We start from the raw sequence: 21875 nt of genomic DNA, 5'->3' as shown, positions 1-21875 counted from the left end.
GGTGGGGTCCACACTGAGGCGTCTCGCATCAAAAATTGCGGTTAGACACGTTAGATCCAAATTGCAATCTCTTTTTGAGCCTATTCAGCTTGGTTTTGGCACGAAAGGTGGGTTGCGAGGCAGCCGTCCATGCCCTTCGGACCTACCTTTCACTAGACGACTGTGAAATTTTAGTCAAAATTGATGTTAAAAATGCATTCAATTCAGTTAGTAGAGACACTTTGCTGACAGAAATCAAAAATAAAATTCCAGAACTATACAATTACCTTTTCTATTGCTATTCAGAGTCATCCAAATTAATGTATAAGACACACGAAATTTCATCTGAAGTTGGCTGTCAGCAAAGTGACCCTCTCGGCCCAGCTATTTTCAGTTTGGCGATAAATCCAATAATTAAAAACTTAAAATAAAAATTCAATGTTTGGTATTTAGATGACGGTACCCTAAGAGGCGACCATAAAAAGCAGTTTCGAACTTATTGGTCTAGAGCTGAATTTCAGCAAATGTGAACTTTTTATTCAAAAGCCTTCTTATACGTTCACTGATTTTAAACCAAAATTTGACGTTCTGGCCCCCAATATCAAATTAGTAGACAAGTATTCCCTTAGCCTCCTGGGTTCTCCCGTATTTGAAGAATCTTTTCCCGGTTACGTTTCTAATTCCATATCTAAATTCAAATGTCACACTGATCGGTTACTCGAAATTAGCCCTCATTATGCTCTCGTAATTCTTAAATTCTGTCTTTTTGTCCCTAAATTTACATTATGTGCTCCGTTGCTGTCCTTCCTGGAAACATCAAAATTTACTGTCACCCATAGATGATTTAATCAAAATTAGTTTAGAGACAATCCTAAATATTCATTTGAGTGAGGCCTCCTGGTCTCAAGCATCCCTTCCTATTCGGTTTGGTGGTTTAGGTATTCGCAAAATTACCAGTGTCGCTTCCCCAGCCTTTTTGGCATCTACTCATGGCGCGTCAAATCTCATAGGAAATATCTTAAGGGCTTTTGCCCACAAACTATGAGATTGCGGGCTTTGAGGATGCCAGAAATGCTTTCAAAATTGCCTGCCCAGGCAAAAACTTTCCAGACAATCCAAAATCACAAAGGAGTTGGGATAATATTTATTGTGATTTAGCTTACAATACTCTTCTAAACAACTTCACAGGTCCAGAACACGCGAGGCTTTTGGCGGTCGGAGCCCGGGAAGCCGGTTACTGGCTACATGCCCATCCCTCACCAAACACTGGTACTTTCTTGGATCCGACCTCCCTTAGACTGGCGATTGGCCTGCGACTTGGGGTTTCGGTGTGTACGCCACACATATGCTCTTGTGGCACGGACGTGGACCGACTGGGACACCATGGATTATCTTGTCAAAAAAGTGCAGGCCGTTTTTCGAGACATGCGTCGCTTAATGACATTATCCGTCGGTCCCTTGCAACCATCAATGTGCCTGCTCTCCTTGAGCCGACTGGCATAATCAGAGATGATGGCAAGAGGCCTGATGGAGTGTCCTTGGTCCCTTGGAGTATGGGACGAATGTTAGTGTGGGATGCTACCTTCGTAGAGACATTGGCACCGTCTCACCTCCAACGGACCAAGATAAAAGCGGACGCAGCGGCAGAAAGTGCCGAAATTTTGAAACGTAATAAATACAAAAGTCTTGGCAAAGAATACCTTTTTGTACCCTTTGGTGTAGAAACTCTAGGTCCATGGGGCCCCAGCGCGAACAAGTTGTTCACAGAAATCGCGAAGCGTCTGGTTGAGGTAACTGGTGACCGAAGAGCTGGCGACTTCCTCGCACAACGTATCAGCATTGCGATACAGCGAGGAAATGTCGCCAGTATCCTTGGTACAATGCCTCAAGGGCCTATTTTAGACATTAGCTAGCTTTTAAGTTTAGTCTTAGTTTCTTATATAATTATGTAAATATGTTCATGTAAATAAAGGAATTATTTATGTGTTTGACTATAATTAAATAAACATTTCACTATTATATTTAATGCTGACTGTATGTACATGTCTGTACTATAAACCAATTGATATTAAAGTTAGTTTATGATCTACATCATGCTCTTTAGTTATTTGCGCCATAAAATTGGTTTAATGTTAGACTTACGATATGAGTGAAAATAATTAAAACATAAATATTGGGAATGGAGCCATGTCGTTTTTTTTTAGATTTATCAAATATGGATCTATAATAAATGGGACGTGGCAGCTAAAATCCTAATTATACAGGGTGGAAAAATCGAATGTCACATGTATGGCAACATTGGCAACTACCTTAAATATTGTAAATAGCACATTTTGTGTAAGGGAGACTTTCTTTTGTTTTTAAAAGCAATAAATTCTGCATTTAAGGATTTATGAAAAATCGCTTGCCTCAGTCGGGACTCGAACCGGTCAAATGTGACAAAAAATAATGTGCCAAATTTTCATGGCCTTCCGTTATTCTGATTGTATTTTTTATTTAGAGAAAAATGAACCTTATCAGTAACCCTTTCAATCTGCATCATAAAATACGGCACGTTATTATTTGTCACATTTGACCGGTTCGAGTTCCGACTCAGGCAAGCGATTTTTCATAAATCCTTAAATGCAGAATTTATCGTTTTTAAAAACAAAGGAAAGTCTCCCTTACACAAAATGTGCTATTTACAATATTTAAGGTAGGTAGTTGCCATTGATGTGGCATTCGATTTTTCCACATATTTGCGCTACGTGCCGCTACCGTGCTTTTTTATTTCCGTTAAATTCGACAGGACGTTAAGCCCAATAACTGAAGCTAACTGGTAGGTATGTAGCCTTTTGTTAACATCATTTTTTTTCGTTTTCATATATAGGGTGCATTGGGGTAATTTCGAAGCACAGAAATGCTCGGGTAATTTCAAACGAGGAATCTTGAAATGATGGATATAATGGTGATTTTTATGTGACTTTCGAAATTAGACGACTTCGAAATTACCCCAATGCACCCTAATAATAATAAACCAGCTTTTGTCCGCAGCTTCGCTCGCGTTAGAAAGAGACAAAATGTAGCATATATCACTTTCCATCCCTTCAACTATCTCCAATTACAAAATCACGTCAATTAGTCGCTCCGTTTTGCCGTGAAAGACGAACAAACAAACAGACACACACATTTTCCCATTTTAATAGTATGGATAAATAAAAAAGTGTGAGAGAACGGAAAGAGAACTGGCGGCATTGTGCGTCAAAATAAATAACATTAGGAAGTAGTAATAGTAAGGTTCACTTGTTCAGTTATTAGGTACTACATTTATTTCTTGAATAACTGAATAAGTATCAATAAAAGTTAAGACACTGGTGTCTTAGAGAAATTAATGATTGAATGAAATTGTATTCAACCTAAAGATTAAACCTAATTAACCTAAAGTTAATTAAAATCAATAAAAACAGGTTGAATAAAAATCGTCAACACTCCTCACTGGCGAAGTCGCGGGCAGAAGCGAGTACTCCATAAATGTAGAACGTGACAGCGATGTACACGAGGATACATAAATATTTAAATAATTTTATTATTACTCACATTTTTCCAATTAAATTTACGATTATTGAGTATGAAAATGAATATACTCGTAAAGCCAATTTTACGATAGAAATAATATATAAAAAGACAAGAAGTAAATCCATCGATAATTCAGCAAAATGGCGACAACCAAGATGATACTCGGTATACTTATTCTCACTATGTTGTGTGAGTTAACAGTCTGCAAACCTTTTATGGGTGATAAATTCAATTGGCTGTCAAAAATGGGGAAATCTGATAAACAAGACGGAAAGGATAAGTCTGGAAGCTACAACAAGGACGATTACGACAAATACCTTAAAAAGTATTGTACCGAGTTAAACTTTTTTGACATATTTATTCCGGGAAGTAAGGGAAAGTATTCCGGCACACATGATAAGGGCGATTACTCCAAGTACTTGAAAAAGTATTGTTCAGAGACCATGGATAAGAAAGATAAAAACAACAAGTACAAAGATGATGATGAATACAAAAATAAGGACAAAGATGATGACAAGAAATCCAATAAAAAGGATTATAAAGAAACTGATGAAAAGGATAAAAACACAACCGGTACAAAGGATGACGGAAAATCAGACCAAAAGCATAAAGAAAAATCCGGTAGCAAGCAAGACGAGAATTGCGGTAAAGAGAATAATGACAAAAAGTACTTGAAAAAGTATTGTTCAGAGACCATGGATAAGAAAGATAAAAACAACAAGTACAAAGATGATGATGAATACAAAAATAAGGACAAAGATGATGACAAGAAATCCAATAAAAAGGATTATAAAGAAACTGATGAAAAGGATAAAAACACAACCGGTACAAAGGATGACGGAAAATCAGACCAAAAGCATAAAGAAAAATCCGGTAGCAAGCAAGACGAGAATTGCGGTAAAGAGAATAATGACAAAAAGTACTTGAAAAAGTATTGTTCAGAGACCATGGATAAGAAAGATAAAAACAACAAGTACAAAGATGATGATGAATACAAAAATAAGGACAAAGATGATGACAAGAAATCCAATAAAAAGGATTATAAAGAAACTGATGAAAAGGATAAAAACACAACCGGTACAAAGGATGACGGAAAATCAGACCAAAAGCATAAAGAAAAATCCGGTAGCAAGCAAGACGAGAATTGCGGTAAAGAGAATAATGACAAATGCGACAGCAAGGCTTGTTGTTATTAGTTCTTATTAATTATACTTACTTACCCCCTTATTCATAAACGTTCGCTAAAGTTATCAAGCCGATAAAGTTCTTTTGTCCCTTTCTATCACACCAACACGTCGGAAAGGGACAAACTAACTTTATTGGATTGATAACATTAGTACAGATGTAGTGCGAAAAGTTTTCCCTTCGTATTTTACGGAAACGTTCGTATTTGTCATGCTATTTCAGACAGTGTCAGTACGTGTTGTACTGAGACTTACTGAAATAGCATGACACGTTCGTACGTTTCCGTAAGATTAAGGAGGAAAATCTTTTCGTACTACATCTATAAACATTTATTAGTAAGGGGGTTAATGTTCATGCTAGTTTTAAGTTATTTCCTTAATTTAAATTTTTATGACATAATGTGACTTCTTTTCAGTTCACAATTATATTCTGGTGCACTTCGTTGCTTGTTTACTTTTCACTTGAACCCTTGCTATCGAAGCTGAACCTTGTTAAGGATGATAATATTGTTGACAAGTTCAATAAAAAAGGATTATGACAAATCCGATAAAAAAGGAGATGACAAATACCGATTGAACATTTCATTTAACAGCCAGGTATAAAAGTACTCGAAATTGTACATTTTAGAGTCTGCATTAATATTTATTCTAGTCGCTTTGCCTATAAAAGTGTTAGTCGCTATTTAGGAACAATAGAAATTTTAATTGTAGCATCAAAATTGGTGTCACACTGTGGTGACAGGTATCTGACGCAACTGTTGGCGAGGGGTTGAAGGGCAAGATGACGCGGCATGCGGCCATATAATCAGTGGCATCTAATTAATATTTCCTTTTTAAACAGGCAACGAACGGCGAAATGTCACCGTCGGGAGACACTTGTCACTGTGGTGAAACAGGCCACTAAGGCCAGGTAGTATAACAGTCGATACATGTATGTTTGGTCAGGACTTCCTTGTCCTCGACCTCCTGGACTTCCTCGTCCCGACGACCTGACCTCACTCACTCCTGACGCAGCTCAATGGCTGAGAACCTCGGACAATGGATAAGGACATGCATTTGTGACATACTTTTTATACTGTATACCTGTGAACCTATTTATGCCATACGATTAAATGAATAAATGTATGTTTGGTGACACGTACCTAACGCAACTGTCGGCGAATGTCTGTCGGGAGTGTAAGATCTCGGCCAGCACCTGCGCCGTGGCAAGCGGTCGTCTACTCTAGTAATACAGCGGGTGTCGATACATGCGTGGTGGACTGGTGAGACGTACCTGACGCACACGTCGGCGAGCGCTAAGAGCGCGTTGACGCGCGCCTGCAGCGCGTGCTTGCCGGAGTGCAGGAGGGCGGCCAGCGCGGGCGCGGCGGCGGCGGCGGCGGCGCGCGAGCGCACGCACAGCCGCCCCAGCCCCGCCACCGCCGCGCCGTGGGACGCCGCCGTCCATTCTGCTCACACAATACTTTACAGTTATAGAAAGCTGCAGAAAACACTGACACAAGTTCGAAGTGCGAGGGGTTTTTTTTTAACAAATTGATATTTTCACTTTATCTTGGCATTTGTACGGCGAAGCGTAGATAGATAGATAGATAGATAGCGTTTATTGGTAAAAATAGTATTTTTCTCAAACATGCAATGAAATACTTAAAATGGGCTGGGAAGTATCGCTTTTTGGGCGCAACAACTCGAGAGGACTGTAAAGGGATTAATTTTTTCTTTTTTTTAGAAAATATTGTCCTTTAGAACATTTTTTTTTAATTTAACTATCCCTATCCGTATATACCCACTTGGCCGGAAAACTTTAAAATTGTCAATAATTAATTATTACACTTTTTGTTATTATTATTACATTTGGTAGTGAATTATACATTTATCGGTATTTATTATATGTTATATAAAGAAAATTCTGTTAAATTTATAAATCTAAATATTTGTAAAAATAACATTAGTTTACACTTTTAGTTGTTCCCTGTGAGGAATTCGTCGATAGTGTAGTAAGCTTTTTCTAAGAGTAGCATTTTTAAATTACGCTTAAATATTTGGTCACTGGCAGAATCGATTATTGATTTGGGTAGTGAGTTATATAACTAGGGTCCCATGACACCGAGCGACTTTCCAAATTTTGCTAGCCTGTACCTTGGAATAAAAAGTAGGTTTTGTCGGCGAGTGCTTCTAACGGAAGTTCGAGCAAGAATTAGTAGCCATTAAACTACCCTCTGTTCACACTCTTACATTAGGGGTCTCAATACCCCAACCCGAAAAGAAACCTACGTTTGTCCCGCGGAAGCGGTCGTCTATGAGCGAAGAATCTCGATCCAGCACGGGTAGCATGGTCGCGCGATAGACGATAAAATATCAGACCGTCCCTATGGCACTATTAGTAAGTGCGATAGGGACGGCCATATGTTTTATCATTTATCGCGCGACCATAATTGCCTGCCAGCAAATCGTAAAAATCAAATTGATAGTGGCCCTCGAAATTTTTTGAGGAGAAATATGGTGATGAGGCAAAAAAAATGGAGCCTCCTGCTCTACATTGTATAGTATAGTGTAGTACCTTTTATACGAAGTCGACGCGGTCTAGTGCTATCTTAGATCTTACCTGGGGGAGGGTCCTGCAGCGCGGTGAGGAACAAATTGAGTAGCGCGGGCGAGGGCGGAGAGGGCGCCACCAGCGACAAGTCCGCTGCACGGACCCATTCCGACACACCGCCGCCACTTAGAGCTCGTTTCTCCGCTAAATATAATATTCAATGTTTTAATGTTTATTCGGCCACAAACGGCACATGTTACTAGTGTAAATACATAATTTATGGACCAATGCAGTTACCACCACTTAATATATCATTAAATAAAAACAAAATACGAAATAACTAAATTGAAAATTAACAACAACAGTCAAATTAAAATAGAATATTTTATTTTTGATTATTTTAAACAAACACATCCGCTAACACTAATAAATCTGGTTGAGCTACGAGAAAAAGGCATTCCATTTTCAGAGCAATGAAGTCCGGCAACTCTATTGATTATTTCATTTCACATCATTATCAAGCAAAGTACTTACACAGCTGTAGCAATTCATTAGCCCATTGTAAGTTGGTTGGATCCAAATGCGCGGCCAATGTGGCGCTCGGTATTCGACAACCTACAAATAAAAGCTAATTCAGAAACATAATATGAGATTAATATATACACACGCGTACGTGATAGCAAAATTGATGATACACCTTTTGACACAGATGTGGATAAAATGAAACATTCTGAAAGCTTATTTAACTACAGAGAGCTCAGGATCTGATGTGGTGAAGGATCCTTAAGTGTGTATAACTGTGTTAGCTACTGACCGTCTTCTCCCGAGGCGGTGGCGAGGCGCGCGGCAAGATGCTCGCGGAGCGCCGTGCGGGCGGCCGGCGTCAAGTAGCGCGACCACAGCGTTAGAAGTTCTAACGTCAGCGGCTTCAGGCGCTGGTCACGACCCTGACAACATACAGTACAATCACAGGTTGTGGTTTAGCCCGAAATCTCAAATTTAATAATAATGCATGAAAAGTGAAAAAGTCCTGGAAGTGATAAACTAGCAAGTCGCGTGCCTTAAAGGCCATGCAGTTTGCGCTATACTGATTGGAAGTGTGTGCTATGCCTGCAATCAGTCGCGTCATCTATAAAGTGCCAAAGTGAGCGAGATGCTACAAGAGTCTGGATTGGAAGGGCATTGCCCCCTTAATCCTCATTAACCCCATTTAACGAACGTTCTATGTTCCAAGTTTACTATATTATTTTTATTAAATTATCGAACATTTTACAATATACATCACATTACATTATACATTACGTTATTATTACTTATAATATTAAATTAAATTAAAACAAAATAAAAACTAAACCTTAACTAAATATTCCTAATCATGCAAGTCAAATAGCCCGCCCCGCATCACTCCCGACGCAAAGGTACCCATCACGCTTGCTGCGTTTCCGCGCTGAACCGCGATGGATAACCTCTGCGCCAGGAACGACCCGGAGCGGGGGTCAAGGCCCCTCTCCTGCAGACGGCGCCCCAGCTCCCCGAGGAAATGTTCCAAGTTGGTTTAGTTACCCTACTGAATAAGATAGAAACAAAACTTACAGTTGAGTGACTAAGATAGAAGGAAAGCGAAGAACACATTTTGAATATGACAATACTTCTTAAATTCTTAAGAAATTAATTTCATACAAGTTACCTGCGTATTGTCAACCAGGCTATAGTAGTAGTCCAGTATGAAGTTGACGTCGGAATAGTCGACTAGTCGTGCAATGCTCGTTAGCAGCACTAGGCATTGTAGGTCGCGTTCGTCGCCCTGGACCTTGAGATGGGTGCTGACTACGTCCACGACACGATGGCTACAAAAAAATGTTGCGATATTAAGACACTACTTTTAAAAAACATCATTACTCATATAACCAGAGTCTACAAAGAAAATAGAGAATATGGGAATACAAACGTGTCCTACGGCAAAAACTGATGAAGATACAGGGATAGAAACTACGACTCGCAACTTCAACTTACGCAAGTTTTCAAAGATATTATAACAAGTAAAACAGTTTTCCACTTTATTGTGTTATATTTGACGACCGGTCTGGCTCAGTCGGTAGTGACCCTGCCTGCTAAGCCGCGGTCCTGCGTTCGAATCCCGGTAAGGGCATTTATTTCTGTGATGAGCACAGATATTTGTTCCTTAGTCATGTTTCCTATGTATATAATATAAGTATGTATTTATCTTATCTATTTAAGTATGTATATCGTCGCTTAGCACCCATAGCACAAGCTTTGCTTAGTTTGGGGCTAAGTTGATCTGTGTAAGGTGTCCCCAATATTTATTTATTTATAGGTAGTTAGCTGGGTAAATGCGTTTTAGTGCGTGAACTCTATCCATTTTTTAAACCTTGGCATAAAATATTAAGGTCCTACCGAGATTCTCGGCCGCGAACTAAGTTGTATGAAGTTTCGGCCGACTAGTCTCGGCCAGCCAGGCGGTCATAGTCTCGGCCGAACCTTACAATAGTAGATTGTACAACAAGGGCATAAAGTGACCCATTTTTACTACAGGCAATTTTTTGGTCTGAGCGAAGCAAAGAGCAAAATAGTAGACGAGGGTAAAAATAGACATTTATGCAGTTGTTTTTTGAGCATGAGAAATGAACAATATGTTGTATATTCTTATTACTCGATACACTTGGAGATCCTGGCGAGCAGCACGCGCCTTCTGCAGGCGCATGTTATGCCTCGTGATGGCCGCTAGGAACTGCCACGGCAGCGGGCTCTCGGCTGTCACAGCCGATTGCTTCTGGAGACGGTCGAATGCTACTTTACTACAAGACGTACGGAGTGTATTCTTACTTGATGCACTTGGAAGTCTTGGCGAGAAGCACGCAGGCCTTTGCAGGTGCCGGCGCATGTTGTGCCTCGTGATAACCGCTAGGAACGGCCACAGAAGAAGGCTTACAGCTGTCACGGCCGACTGTTTCTGTAGCCGGTCGAAGGCTACTTTCCTACAAGACGTACGGAGTGTATTCTTACTTGATGCACTTGGAAGTCTTGGCGAGCAGCACGCAGGCCTTTTGCAGGTGCCGACGCATGTTGTGCCTCGTGATGGCCGCTAGGAACTGCCACGGAAGCGGGTTTTCAGCCGTCATAGCCGACTGTTTCTGGAGCCGGTCGAAGGCTACTTGCTGCATCAGGTTCACTATAAGCTCTTGCACCTAAAAAAAGATTTGGCATTATTGTGAAGAGTTAAAAAAGTCCATAATTTTTGAAGTGATATAAATAATGCTTTTGAAAGGCACTCCTCAATCAACAGTCGTTCGCTGCCCTCATGCGCGTTTCCGATATTTGCTAAATTTCTGAAACGCAACTTCACATGTTGCAATCTTAGGTTTGTGGTTTCTTAAACTTCTACACATGTATTTTTTTGTGAGTGCGAATTAACATTAATTGTGCCACTTGGATATTAAATGTGTAATAAAAATTAACAAGTAAACAAAATGGTACCTTGGTTTCTGGATCGCTCATCTGATGCATGGGCCCAGCGAGAAACGCGTCCAACACGTCGTCGCTAGGTCGCTTCACGACTATCTCGCCGAGCGAAGTGATGGCCGCCGAACGGACGATAATACTCGCGTCTCGGCACAAACTTACTAAAATCTGTGGAAAATATAAGCAAAATTACTTCCAAATACAAAAAAGTAGTACTAAAAAACCGGCCAAGTGCGAGTTGTACTCGCGTTGCAAGGGTTCCGTACACTACAAGAAGGGCTTAAGCGCCTACTTTTTAGTAGGAACTTAAGTCATTTTTGCAAATAATCGATATTTTGAACAAAACGAAACAGAAATGAGTTTATATGTAATATTCAAACGCGCTCACACAATTTCAAGAGATTTGGTAACTATTTGAGCGGCAGTGAGTGAAATTCGTAATTTGTTTTTTTTTTCTTTTATTTCCGACTTACGCTTTACTGTAGATTTCTAATAGGTTTTCCTGTAATCTATAGATTGAAAACTATCTCGCGTATTTTTTTGAACATTTTTACCCCTCAAAAGTGGCCCCTATAATTAAATTTTCTTAATTTAAATTACATATCCGTCTTTGGGTCACAGGTTTACATATGTGTGCCAAATTTCAAGTTAATCGGTTCAGTAGTTTCGGAGAAATTTGGCTGTGACGACGGACAGACAGACACACGAGTGATCCTATAAGGTTTCCGTTTTTACTTTTGAGGTACGGAACCCTAAAAAAGACAAAAGAAAGAGAAGTAGTGACAAAAAAAGTTCCAGTTAGATGCGACAATTGAGACGAGCGACAAGCTGTACTTCATACCCCAAGATCATTCGGCTGTGGAGGTGGTCCGTTGATGAGTTCTCGATGTACTAACGCGACAGCCGCCTTACGCACTGCAGCGCGCTCATCGCTCACACACCGCGCCGCGACCACCATGAGGCGAGACACTGCGCCAGATCCATTCAGTTCCTGTACACAACAACAACAAATTAATTTATTATGAGATGGATGATGGATTGGGATAAATCACTAACTGGGTCAGCTCGCACATTTTGTGCGACAGTGCCATCTAGCGGATGATTAGTAAACAAACACTCACCGAATTCGTAGCGTACTCGACACGTCGTTCACGCGTTCAACCGTTCATATACAGCGTAATGACTGAACATGGGATGTATAAACATTTACGAATAACAACCATAGCGCGATGTAGGAATCGTATCACATGTAACAGCGACATCTAGCGGATAAATGGTAAACAAATACTCACAGAAACTGCCTCTCGTAACGGCGGGCGAGCGCTTGCGTTCGTAGCGAACTGGACACGTCGTTCACGCGTTCAGCCGTTCATACATAGCATAATGACTGAGCGTGGGACGTATAAATATTTACGAATAACAACCGTTAGCGCGATGTAGGAATCGTATCACATGTAACAGCGTCATCTAGCGGATGAATGGTAAACAAATACTCACAGAAACTGCCTCTCGTAACGGCGGGCGAGCGCTTGCAATACAGACGCTCAGCAACGCCAGCGCTCGCGTTCATAGCGTACTCGACACGTCGTTCACGTGTTCATACACGGCTCGTACGTAACTGCGTCATCTAGCGGATGAATGGTAAACAAATACTCACAGAAACTGCCTCTCGTAACGGCGGGCGAGCGCTAGCAAGACAGTCGCTAAGTAACGCGAGCGCTCGAGTTCGAAGCGTGCTCGACACGTCGTTCACGCGTTCATACACGGCACGTAATAGCTCCGCGTGGGGTACTGTGTGCGGCCGCTGTCGGAGCAGGCCTGCGGTGTCGTCCTCGGCTATTATGTCGGGCTGAAAAAAAAACTATTGAATTTTTAAAAATAACGGCGCACCCTGTAAATTTCCACGCATAGTCTTAGTGATGAGACCTTGTTCTTGCTCGCTCTGATAGGTGAACACCCTGTGACGATGATGATGATGAAGGTGGGACCAAGAATAAGCCGGTGCACCAGCAGCATAAGTGCATAAGCAGATAGCGTGTTTGTGTTCACAAATCAGAGCGGAGTTACAAGCACAGCAAGGAAAAGCACAGAAGTAAGGAAGAAGAAAGTGACTAAATTAAGAAGGAGGTACGCACACATACTTATTCGTACCCGCCATTACATTACTTAGCACTAACAGAACAAAGGAAATTGCAAAGTCATTCTCTCTAAAAGCGTTTAGCATAAAATGGGAATGAGTAATTTAAATTAAGGATCTAACACAGTTAACAAAAGATAATTACAAGTGAGCTCACATTAGGATTAAAATTACACTATGTACTATTTTTTAAAATAACGTTCAACACTTTGCACTTACCAGTACGTGGGTGCGGGAACTCGTTATTTCGTGATTACGTCGCCGAATATATTTAAACTAAATAAATTTGCAGGTGTCCGCGCCCACCAGAAAATAATTAAAATTATAATTCGTACAGCGCGCGAGACGACACGGGCTGGCCCGTGTGCGCGACGGTACGTACGTGCGTAACGTTTGGCGGCTGGCGCGGACTGATGACTGGGCGGCGCGGCGGGGCAGCGCTCGCGCCAGTTCCAGATTATTCCGTGACGTCAGCTCAGACCGGTCGTAGTACAGTTGATACGAATAGCGCATGGACGGTCGGATTAACCTTGCGATGTCTATTACAGAGGTTTTTTAAAACATAATTATTTTATTTTATTCTTAGTCGTACTTTAAAATAGAAAAGTAGAATAAGATAATTAATGTAAATTTAAAATTGATTGTTAAATTTGTAAAAATAAATAGTTAGTTGATTAAAATAAATAATAAAAATAATAATTGATTAAAATAATTCATGCAGCTATAATTAAAATTAATTTATAAATAAGTTATTTGGTTAAAATTTGTATAATTAAAATTGTAAAATAATAAAATTAAAGCTTATAATTAAAACATGTACGTGCAACGTTACATTACCCCCTCGCGCCGGAAAAGGATTTTGTTCCTCAGAATAAAATCCGCGCAATATACGTCTGCGTATTTGCATTTACTATTTCATACTATCTTTCATGCTGTCCATCATACATCACGCAATCATAAAAAAACATTAGTATCTAGTTTTAAACTACAGATGCTAATGCGCCCAGACTTTTGCAGATAACCAGTTATCGTTCAACCAGAAACCAATACAAATACATTTTATGCACTGTAATAGATGGTAAATACGCGCGACTTGGGAAATTAATGTAACTTTTATTATATTATTTATTAAAACTTGACAATTTTAAATCTTTGATGTGCCAAGTCCCTATATTTTTCCCAGACATGTCCTCCAATACATACACCAAAGGTGACTTCTTTTCAACAACACGACATTGTAGAAACTTAGGGGCTAATTTTTTACTAAAGTACTTATCTTTGTCACTTAAAACATAAGCACGTTTCATGACTATGTCCCCTACTTTAAATTCTACATGTCTACGGCGTAGATTATAATGTGCGGTATTCTTTGCATGAGCTTGGTGTAACTTCGCCTGTACATTATCAAATATTTCGGACATGCAACCTAAATTTTCGGCATAAATGTCACGTGGTAAGAACATTAAATCCCTGCCAAGGTCACTATCGACATAATGCGTACCACAAGTCACTAGATCTCGACCAAATACGAGGAACGAAGGACTATAACCTGTTACTTCATTTGCAGAGTTATTTATGGCAAATTGTACTTTCGGTATAAACAAATCCCAGGTCCTATGATCTTCATTGACAAAAGTTGATAAGCAAGTAACGATCGTGCGATTCTGACGTTCCACGGGGTTAACTTGTGGCGTGTACCTAGGCGTGTAGAAGACATTCGGCACATTATATTTTTTAAATAAATCTACGGTCATGCCGCTAGTGAACTGACTGCCGTTATCAAGAAAGATTGTTTGAGGAACCCCATGAACTAGAAAGAGTTGGTCCTCTATAATTTTGGTGATTATAATGGAAGTAGCATTACGAATAGGGAAAATGAGGCAAAATTTTGAAAAACAACAAGTGATGACCAGGATATATTGGTTTTGTTTCCGAGTGATAGGCAGAGGGCCCATGAGGTCAATCGAAACCATTTGAAAAGGTCGGCAACATTGTTTAGGGCGACCCATTTCACCAAGCACCTGATGATTTTGATGTTTGTATTGTAAACACTTATTACAAGATCCTACAAATTTCACGACGTCATTATGCATCCCTGGCCAGAAGTATCTCAACGCCAATCTACGATACGTTTTAAAGATACCTAGATGTCCAGCCATAGGCTCAGAATGATTTTGTTCCAAAACATCATGACGAAATTCGCTTGGGACAACTTCCTTCCAAGAGAACTCGGAGGTTTTCTCGTGTTTATTTTTGCAAAGCCTAAACAAAGAGCCATTCTTGATGAGAAAATTAGGAAAATTTTGAGGTTTAGTTAAGCAAGAATTATAAATATTTTTGTACCATGCATCTGACGTGTTACGATAAGAATTGGACAAGTCAATAGCGCTAATCGGAACAGCTCTCGACAGAGCGTCGGGAATCACGTTATCCACTCCTCGACGATGTTTAAGCTCGAAGTTAAAACACGATAAACGTACGCTCCAACGAGCGAGACGACCGGTAGGATTACTTAGAGAAAGGAACCATTTTAAGGCACTGTGATCTGTAAAGACAGTGAACGGTTTACCATTCTCCAAGTAACACCTCCAATGCTCGAGTGCTATAATTACCGCGAGTGTTTCACGCTCCGTTATGCTATAATTACGCTCAGCCTGTGTTAACGATTTGCTCATGTAAGCTACTGGATGCTCCTTACCATCAATTGTTTGAGTCAGCATACCACCTACACCATAGTTGCTTGCGTCTGTATGAACCTCGAACGGCTTACTATAATCAGGGCAAGACAACACTGGAGCCGAGACTAAACATTCTTTTAGCTTGGTAAAAGCAGCATCAGCTTCAGGAGTCCACTTAAAAGACGGTCTACCCTTCCTAGTGGATGTCAGCTGGTTAAGAGGGCCCGCTATCGTACTAAACTGTGGCACAAACCGACGGTACCAGGTGGCAGTTCCTAAGAATCTTTTTATGTCCTTAACACTGGTAGGTGTTGGATAGTTTAAAATAGCTTCTACCTTACCTGGGTCCGTGCGAAGACCATGGCTGTCAACAACGTACCCTAAATACTTAAGTTGACTTCTAAAGAATTGACACTTCTCCAAGTTCACCGTCAGGTTTGCTTGGCGAAGTTTGTCTAATACCCGAAGAAGTAGCGACACATGAGAATTGAAGTCCTCCGATATTATTATAATGTCGTCTAAGTAGGCAAAGACTTTTAAGTCAAATTCTCTGAAGAGAAGGTCAACTAAACGCTGCTGCGTCGCCGGTGCGTTGGTTAAACCAAACGCGGTCCTTTTGAAACGATATGTACCACGAGCAGGAACATAAAACGCGGTCTTGTCCCTGTCCTCGACAGCAATTGGAATTTGCCAGAAGGCTTTCGATAAATCGATACTCGAAAGGTAGCGAGCGTCACGTAAGTTATCTAGGATTTCCGATACGTAAGGTAAACTATACGCATCCTTTCGAGTAACGGAGTTCAACTTACGGCTGTCGAGACAGAAACGAGGTTGACCGTTCTTCTTGGTGACAAGCAGGACAGGTGAAGACCAGGCGCTTTCGCAGGGCTCGATGACGTCGAGACCAAGCATTTCATCTACCTGTTCAACGAGGATCCGTTGCTTCTCCGGTGACATTCGATAATACCGTTGCCGGATCGGTTGCGCATCTCCAGTATCAAGATGGTGTTCAATAAGACTGGTCTTACCTAAGCCTTTCCGTTCAGCAGAAATATCCTCAAACTGCGCAATGATGTTGTCAGCTATGGATTTCTCCGAAACGCTTAAATGATCATAACCGTGAATGAACGAAGTATCACTAGACTTCGGTTCTTCAATATCGACTGTAGCATTAGGAAAAGTAACTAGTTTTTTAAAGGTGCGCGGGGCCCGAGGGCCCCGCGGTCTTTCTTGTTGCTTTTTGTTTTTTGCTTTGCTTGTTTGTTTTTTTGCTTTGCTTATTTGTTTTATTGCTTTGCTTGTTTGCTTTAGCCTTTGCGTGCCTGGGAGCACTCTCTGCCCGCAGCTCGGCCTACGGCCTCGCGTGATTGGGAGCCTGTCAGACACGCTCCGGGCCTTCGGCCCTACGCGTAGTTACTGTGGGGGTTGTAGGGAAGTTGGTGCTTAAACACGACCCAATAGTAAAAGTGTCTTGAGAAGCTCACGACGGGCCTGCGGCCTCCGGCCCGTCGTTTCGCTTCTCTAAGACACTTTTACTATTGGGTCGTGTTTAAACTCAAACTTCCAGGACCGCCGGCGAGTCGATCAGGGACGCTCCGGGCCTTCGGCCCTACGCGGAGCTCGGCCTTCGGCCTTCGCTGGGTTTCGAAGCTCCGCGTCGGGCCTTCGGCCCGCCGCTACGCTTATTATGACACTTTTAATTATTGTTCTGCTTGGGAGCACAGTCTGTACGCAGCTCGGCCTACGGCCTTCGCGTGCTTGGTAGCACTCTGCCCGCAGCTCGGCCTGCGGCCTTCGCGTGCTTGGGAGCCTCTCAGACACGCTCCGGGCCTTCGGCCCTCCGCGTAGTTACTATGGGGGTTGTGGGGAAGTTGGAGCTTAAACACGACCCAATAGTAAAAGTGTCTTGAGAAGCTCACGACGGGCCTACGGCCTGCGGCCTCCGGCCCATCGTTTCGCTTCTCTAAGACACTTTTACTATTGGGTCGTGTTTAAGCTCCAACTTCCCGGACCGCCGGCGAGCCGATCAGGGACGCTCCGGGCCTTCGGCCCTACGCGGAGCTCGGCCTTCGGCCTTCGCTGGGCTTCGAAGCTCCGCGTCGGGCCTTCGGCCCGCCGCTTCGCTTGTTAAGATACTTTTTGTTATTGTTTTGCTTGGGAGCACAGTCTGTACGCAGCTCGGCCTGCGGCCTTCGCGTGCTTGGGAGCACTCTGCCCGCAGCTCGGCCTGCGGCCTTCGCGTGCTTGGGAGCCTGTCAGACACGCTCCGGGCCTTCGGCCCTCCGCGTAGTTTCTGTGGGGGTTGTAGGGAAGTTGGAGCTTAAACACGACCCAATAGTAAAAGTGTCTTGAGAAGCTCACGACGGGCCTGCGGCCTGCGGCCTCCGGCCTGTCGTTTCGCTTCTCTAAGACACTTTTACTATTGGGTCGTGTTTAAACTCCAACTTCCCGGTCCGCCGGCGAGCCGATCAGGGACGCTCCGGGCCTTCGGCCCTACGCGGAGCTCGGCCTTCGGCCTTCGCTGGGTTTCGAAGCTCCGCGTCGGGCCTTTGGCCCGCCGCTTCGCTTATTTAGATACTTTTTGTTATTGTTTTCTTGGGAGCACAGTCTGCACGCAGCTCGGCCTGCGGCCTTCGCGTGCTTGGGAACACTCTGCCCGCAGCTCGGCCTGCGGCCTTCGCATACTTGGGAGCTTGTCAGACACGCTCCGGGCCTTCGGCCCTCCGCGTAGTTACTGTGGGGATTGTAGGATTTGTAGGGATGTTGGACCTCCGGCCTGCGGCCTCCGGCCCGCCGCGTCGCTTTTTAGACACTTTTACTTATATTTTCTTGCTTGGGAGCACTGTCTGTACGCAGCTCGGAACTTGGACCGGAGCAATGACCGTCGGGCTGTAGAACGCTCCCTCAGGCTGGTAGGGAAATTTGACTTTGTCCCCTCTCGCCGCCGTTTTTGACTTTTCCAAAATTTTTTTTTCTCATTTCTATTTTTGGCCCCCGCTCTTACCACGTGCCAAATTTGAACGCGCTCGGACCGAAAATAAAAAAAAAAATTTCAAAGTCGGCCATTTTGAAATTTTGTAAATGCCATTCGATGGACCTCAGATAACTGTACAACATTAGTTTAAGCACTATTAACCTTTTTCCTACCGTTACGGAGCTATGGGGATTTAAAAAAAAACCTCCATACAAACTGGTAGGGAAATTTGACTTTGTCCCCTCTCGCCACCGTTTTTGACTTTTCCAAATTTTTTTTTTCTCATTTCTATTTTTGGCCCCCGTTCTTACCACGTGCCAAATTTGAACGCGCTCGGACCGAAAATAAAAAAAAATTTTTCAAAGTCGGCCATTTTGAAATTTTGTAAATGCCATTCGATGGACCTCAGATAACTGTACAACATTAGTTCAAGCACTATTAACCTTTTCCCTACCGTTACGGAGCTATGGGGATTTAAAAAAGGACCTCCATACAAATTTCAATTGGCCTTCAAAGGGCGCCATTTTGAATTTTTCGAAATTTTCTTTTTGTATACTAATCTTGGGGTGGCTGTCTACCCGGTGCAAAATTTCAGCGCGCTCGGACCATTTTGAAATTTTTCAAAAAAAAAAGTCGGCCATTTTGATTTTTTTTTAATGCCATTCGATGGACCTCGGGTGACTGTATAACATTTGTTTGAGCACTTTTCACTTCTTTGTACCGTTACGGAGCTATGGTAATTAAAAGAAAAACCTCCATTCAAATTTCAATTGGCCCTCAAAGGCCGCCATTTTGAATTTTTCAAAATTTTCTTTTTGAATACTAATCTTAGCGCGACCGTCCACCCGTGTGCCTAATCTCAGCGCGCTAGGACCATTTTGAAAATTTTCAAAAAAAAAAGTCGGCCATTTTGATTTTTTTTTAATGCAACTTTTTTCTACTCGGATACCTGTATGACATTTGGTCGAGCACCCCCCGGCTATCTCTTACGGTTTAAAAGTTGCCATACAAAATAAAAGTGGCCAGTTTTCCCACATTTGTAGCACTTTTCAATTTTTTTTTATTTCATTCGAATCGAGGCCGCTTGGAGATTCTATGACCAAAATTTGAGCTCTCTACGACAAACTTGAAAAATCGTCAAAAAAAAAGTCGGCCATTTTGAAAAAAAAATGGCGGCGTCAAAAACTGCCCAGGGTCCTCTATGACATTTGGTCGAACACTCCCCGGCTAACTCCAGCCGTTTGGCCAGGCCGTCCGACATTTTTTTACCCGGAACCGGTAGACCGACGGTCTGATCTATCCGGGGTCGCAGGACCAAACTCTATACGACCACACCAAACACTGCCACCTTCAAATCCCCCTTCTGCCTATTTTTGGAAAAATGTCAGTCGGGTTGTAGCTTTATATTATATAGACTAGTTTTTTAAAGGTGCGCGGGGCCCGAGGGCCCCGCGGTCTTTCTTGTTGCTTTTTTTTTTATTTTTGCTTTGCTTGTTTGTTTTTTTGCTTTGCTTTTTTGCTTTTTTGTTTCTTTGCTTAGCTTGTTTGTTTTTTGCTTTACTTGTTTGCTTTTTTGCTTTAGCCTTTGTCTGCTTGGAAGCACTCTCTGCCCGCAGCTCGGCCTGCGGCCTTCGCGTGCTTGGGAGCCTGTCAGACACGCTCCGGGCCTTCGGCCCTCCGCGTAGTTACTGTGGGGGTTGTAGGGAAGTTGGAGCTTAAACACGACCCAATAGTACGACCCGTCGTTTCGCTTCTCTAAGACACTTTTACTATTGGGTCGTGTTTAAGCTCCAACTTCCCGGTCGCCGGCGAGCCGATCAGGGACGCTCCGGGCCTTCGGCCCTACGCGGAGCTCGGCCTTCGGCCTTCGCTGGGTTTCGAAGCTCCGCGTCGAGCCTTCGGCCCGCCGCTTCGCTTGTTAAGATACTTTTTGTTATTGTTTTGCTTGGGAGCACAGTCTGTACGCAGCTCGGCCTGCGGCCTTCGCGTGCTTGGGAGCACTCTGCCCGCAGCTCGGCCTGCGGCCTTCGCGTGCTTGGGAGCCTGTCAGACACGCTCCGGGCCTTCGGCCCTCCGCGTAGTTTCTGTGGGGGTTGTAGGGAAGTTGGAGCTTAAACACGACCCAATAGTAAAAGTGTCTTGAGAAGCTCACGACGGGCCTGCGGCCTGCGGCCTCCGGCCCGTCGTTTCGCTTCTCTAAGACACTTTTACTATTGGGTCGTGTTTAAACTCCAACTTCCTGGTCCGCCGGCGAGCCGATCAGGGACGCTCCGGGCCTTCGGCCCTACGCGGAGCTCGGCCTTCGGCCTTCGCTGGGTTTCGAAGCTCCGCGTCGGGCCTTTGGCCCGCCGCTTCGCTTATTTAGATACTTTTTGTTATTGTTTTCTTGGGAGCACAGTCTGCACGCAGCTCGGCCTGCGGCCTTCGCGTGCTTGGGAGCACTCTGCCCGCAGCTCGGCCTGCGGCCTTCGCATACTTGGGAGCCTGTCAGACACGCTCCGGGCCTTCGGCCCTCCGCGTAGTTACTGTGGGGATTGTAGGATTGGTAGGGAAGTTGGACCTCCGGCCTGCGGCCTCCGGCCCGCCGCGTCGCTTTTTAGACACTTTTACTTATATTTTCTTGCTTGGGAGCACTGTCTGTACGCAGCTCGGAACTTGGACCGGAGCAATGACCGTCGGGCTGTAGAACGCTCCCTCAGGCTGGTAGGGAAATTTGACTTTGTCCCCTCTCGCCGCCGTTTTTGACTTTTAGAAAAATTGTTTTTTCTCATTTCTATTTTTGGCCCCCGCTCTTACCACGTGCCAAATTTGAACGCGCTCGGACCGAAAATAAAAAAAAAAAATTTCAAAGTCGGCCATTTTGAAATTTTGTAAATGCCATTCGATGGACCTCAGATAACTGTACAACATTAGTTTAAGCACTATTAACCTTTTTCCTACCGTTACGGAGCTATGGGGATTTAAAAAAAAACCTCCATACAAACTGGTAGGGAAATTTGACTTTGTCCCCTCTCGCCACCGTTTTTGACTTTTCCAAATTTTTTTTTCTCATTTCTATTTTTGGCCCCCGTTCTTACCACGTGCCAAATTTGAACGCGCTCGGACCGAAAATAAAAAAAAAAATTTTCAAAGTCGGCCATTTTGAAATTTTGTAAATGCCATTCGATGGACCTCAGATAACTGTACAACATTAGTTCAAGCACTATTAACCTTTTCCCTACCGTTAGGGAGCTATGGGGATTTAAAAAAGGACCTCCATACAAATTTCAATTGGCCTTCAAAGGGCGCCATTTTGAATTTTTCAAAATTTTCTTTTTGTATACTAATCTTGGGGTGGCTGTCTACCCGTGTGCAA

General features: G+C 42.9%; 1 protein-coding gene across 1 annotated transcript in view; it reads right to left on the bottom strand.

Annotated features, from left to right (window-relative positions):
* Nucleotides 1-21875, bottom strand: part of LOC125225234 — a 54908-nt gene that overhangs the window by 21043 nt on the left and 11990 nt on the right. Inside the window, 9 exon segments of the mRNA XM_048128844.1 lie at nucleotides 5992-6166; nucleotides 7321-7455; nucleotides 7786-7866; nucleotides 8066-8198; nucleotides 8939-9098; nucleotides 10276-10457; nucleotides 10747-10899; nucleotides 11573-11722; nucleotides 12389-12580. Of these exon segments, the coding sequence (XP_047984801.1) occupies nucleotides 5992-6166; nucleotides 7321-7455; nucleotides 7786-7866; nucleotides 8066-8198; nucleotides 8939-9098; nucleotides 10276-10457; nucleotides 10747-10899; nucleotides 11573-11722; nucleotides 12389-12580 (1361 nt within the window).

The sequence above is a fragment of the Leguminivora glycinivorella genome, chromosome 1, assembly GCF_023078275.1.
Source record: "Leguminivora glycinivorella isolate SPB_JAAS2020 chromosome 1, LegGlyc_1.1, whole genome shotgun sequence".
NCBI classification, from domain to species: Eukaryota; Metazoa; Arthropoda; class Insecta; order Lepidoptera; family Tortricidae; genus Leguminivora; species Leguminivora glycinivorella.
This window is presented reverse-complemented; position numbering and strand designations above follow the sequence as displayed.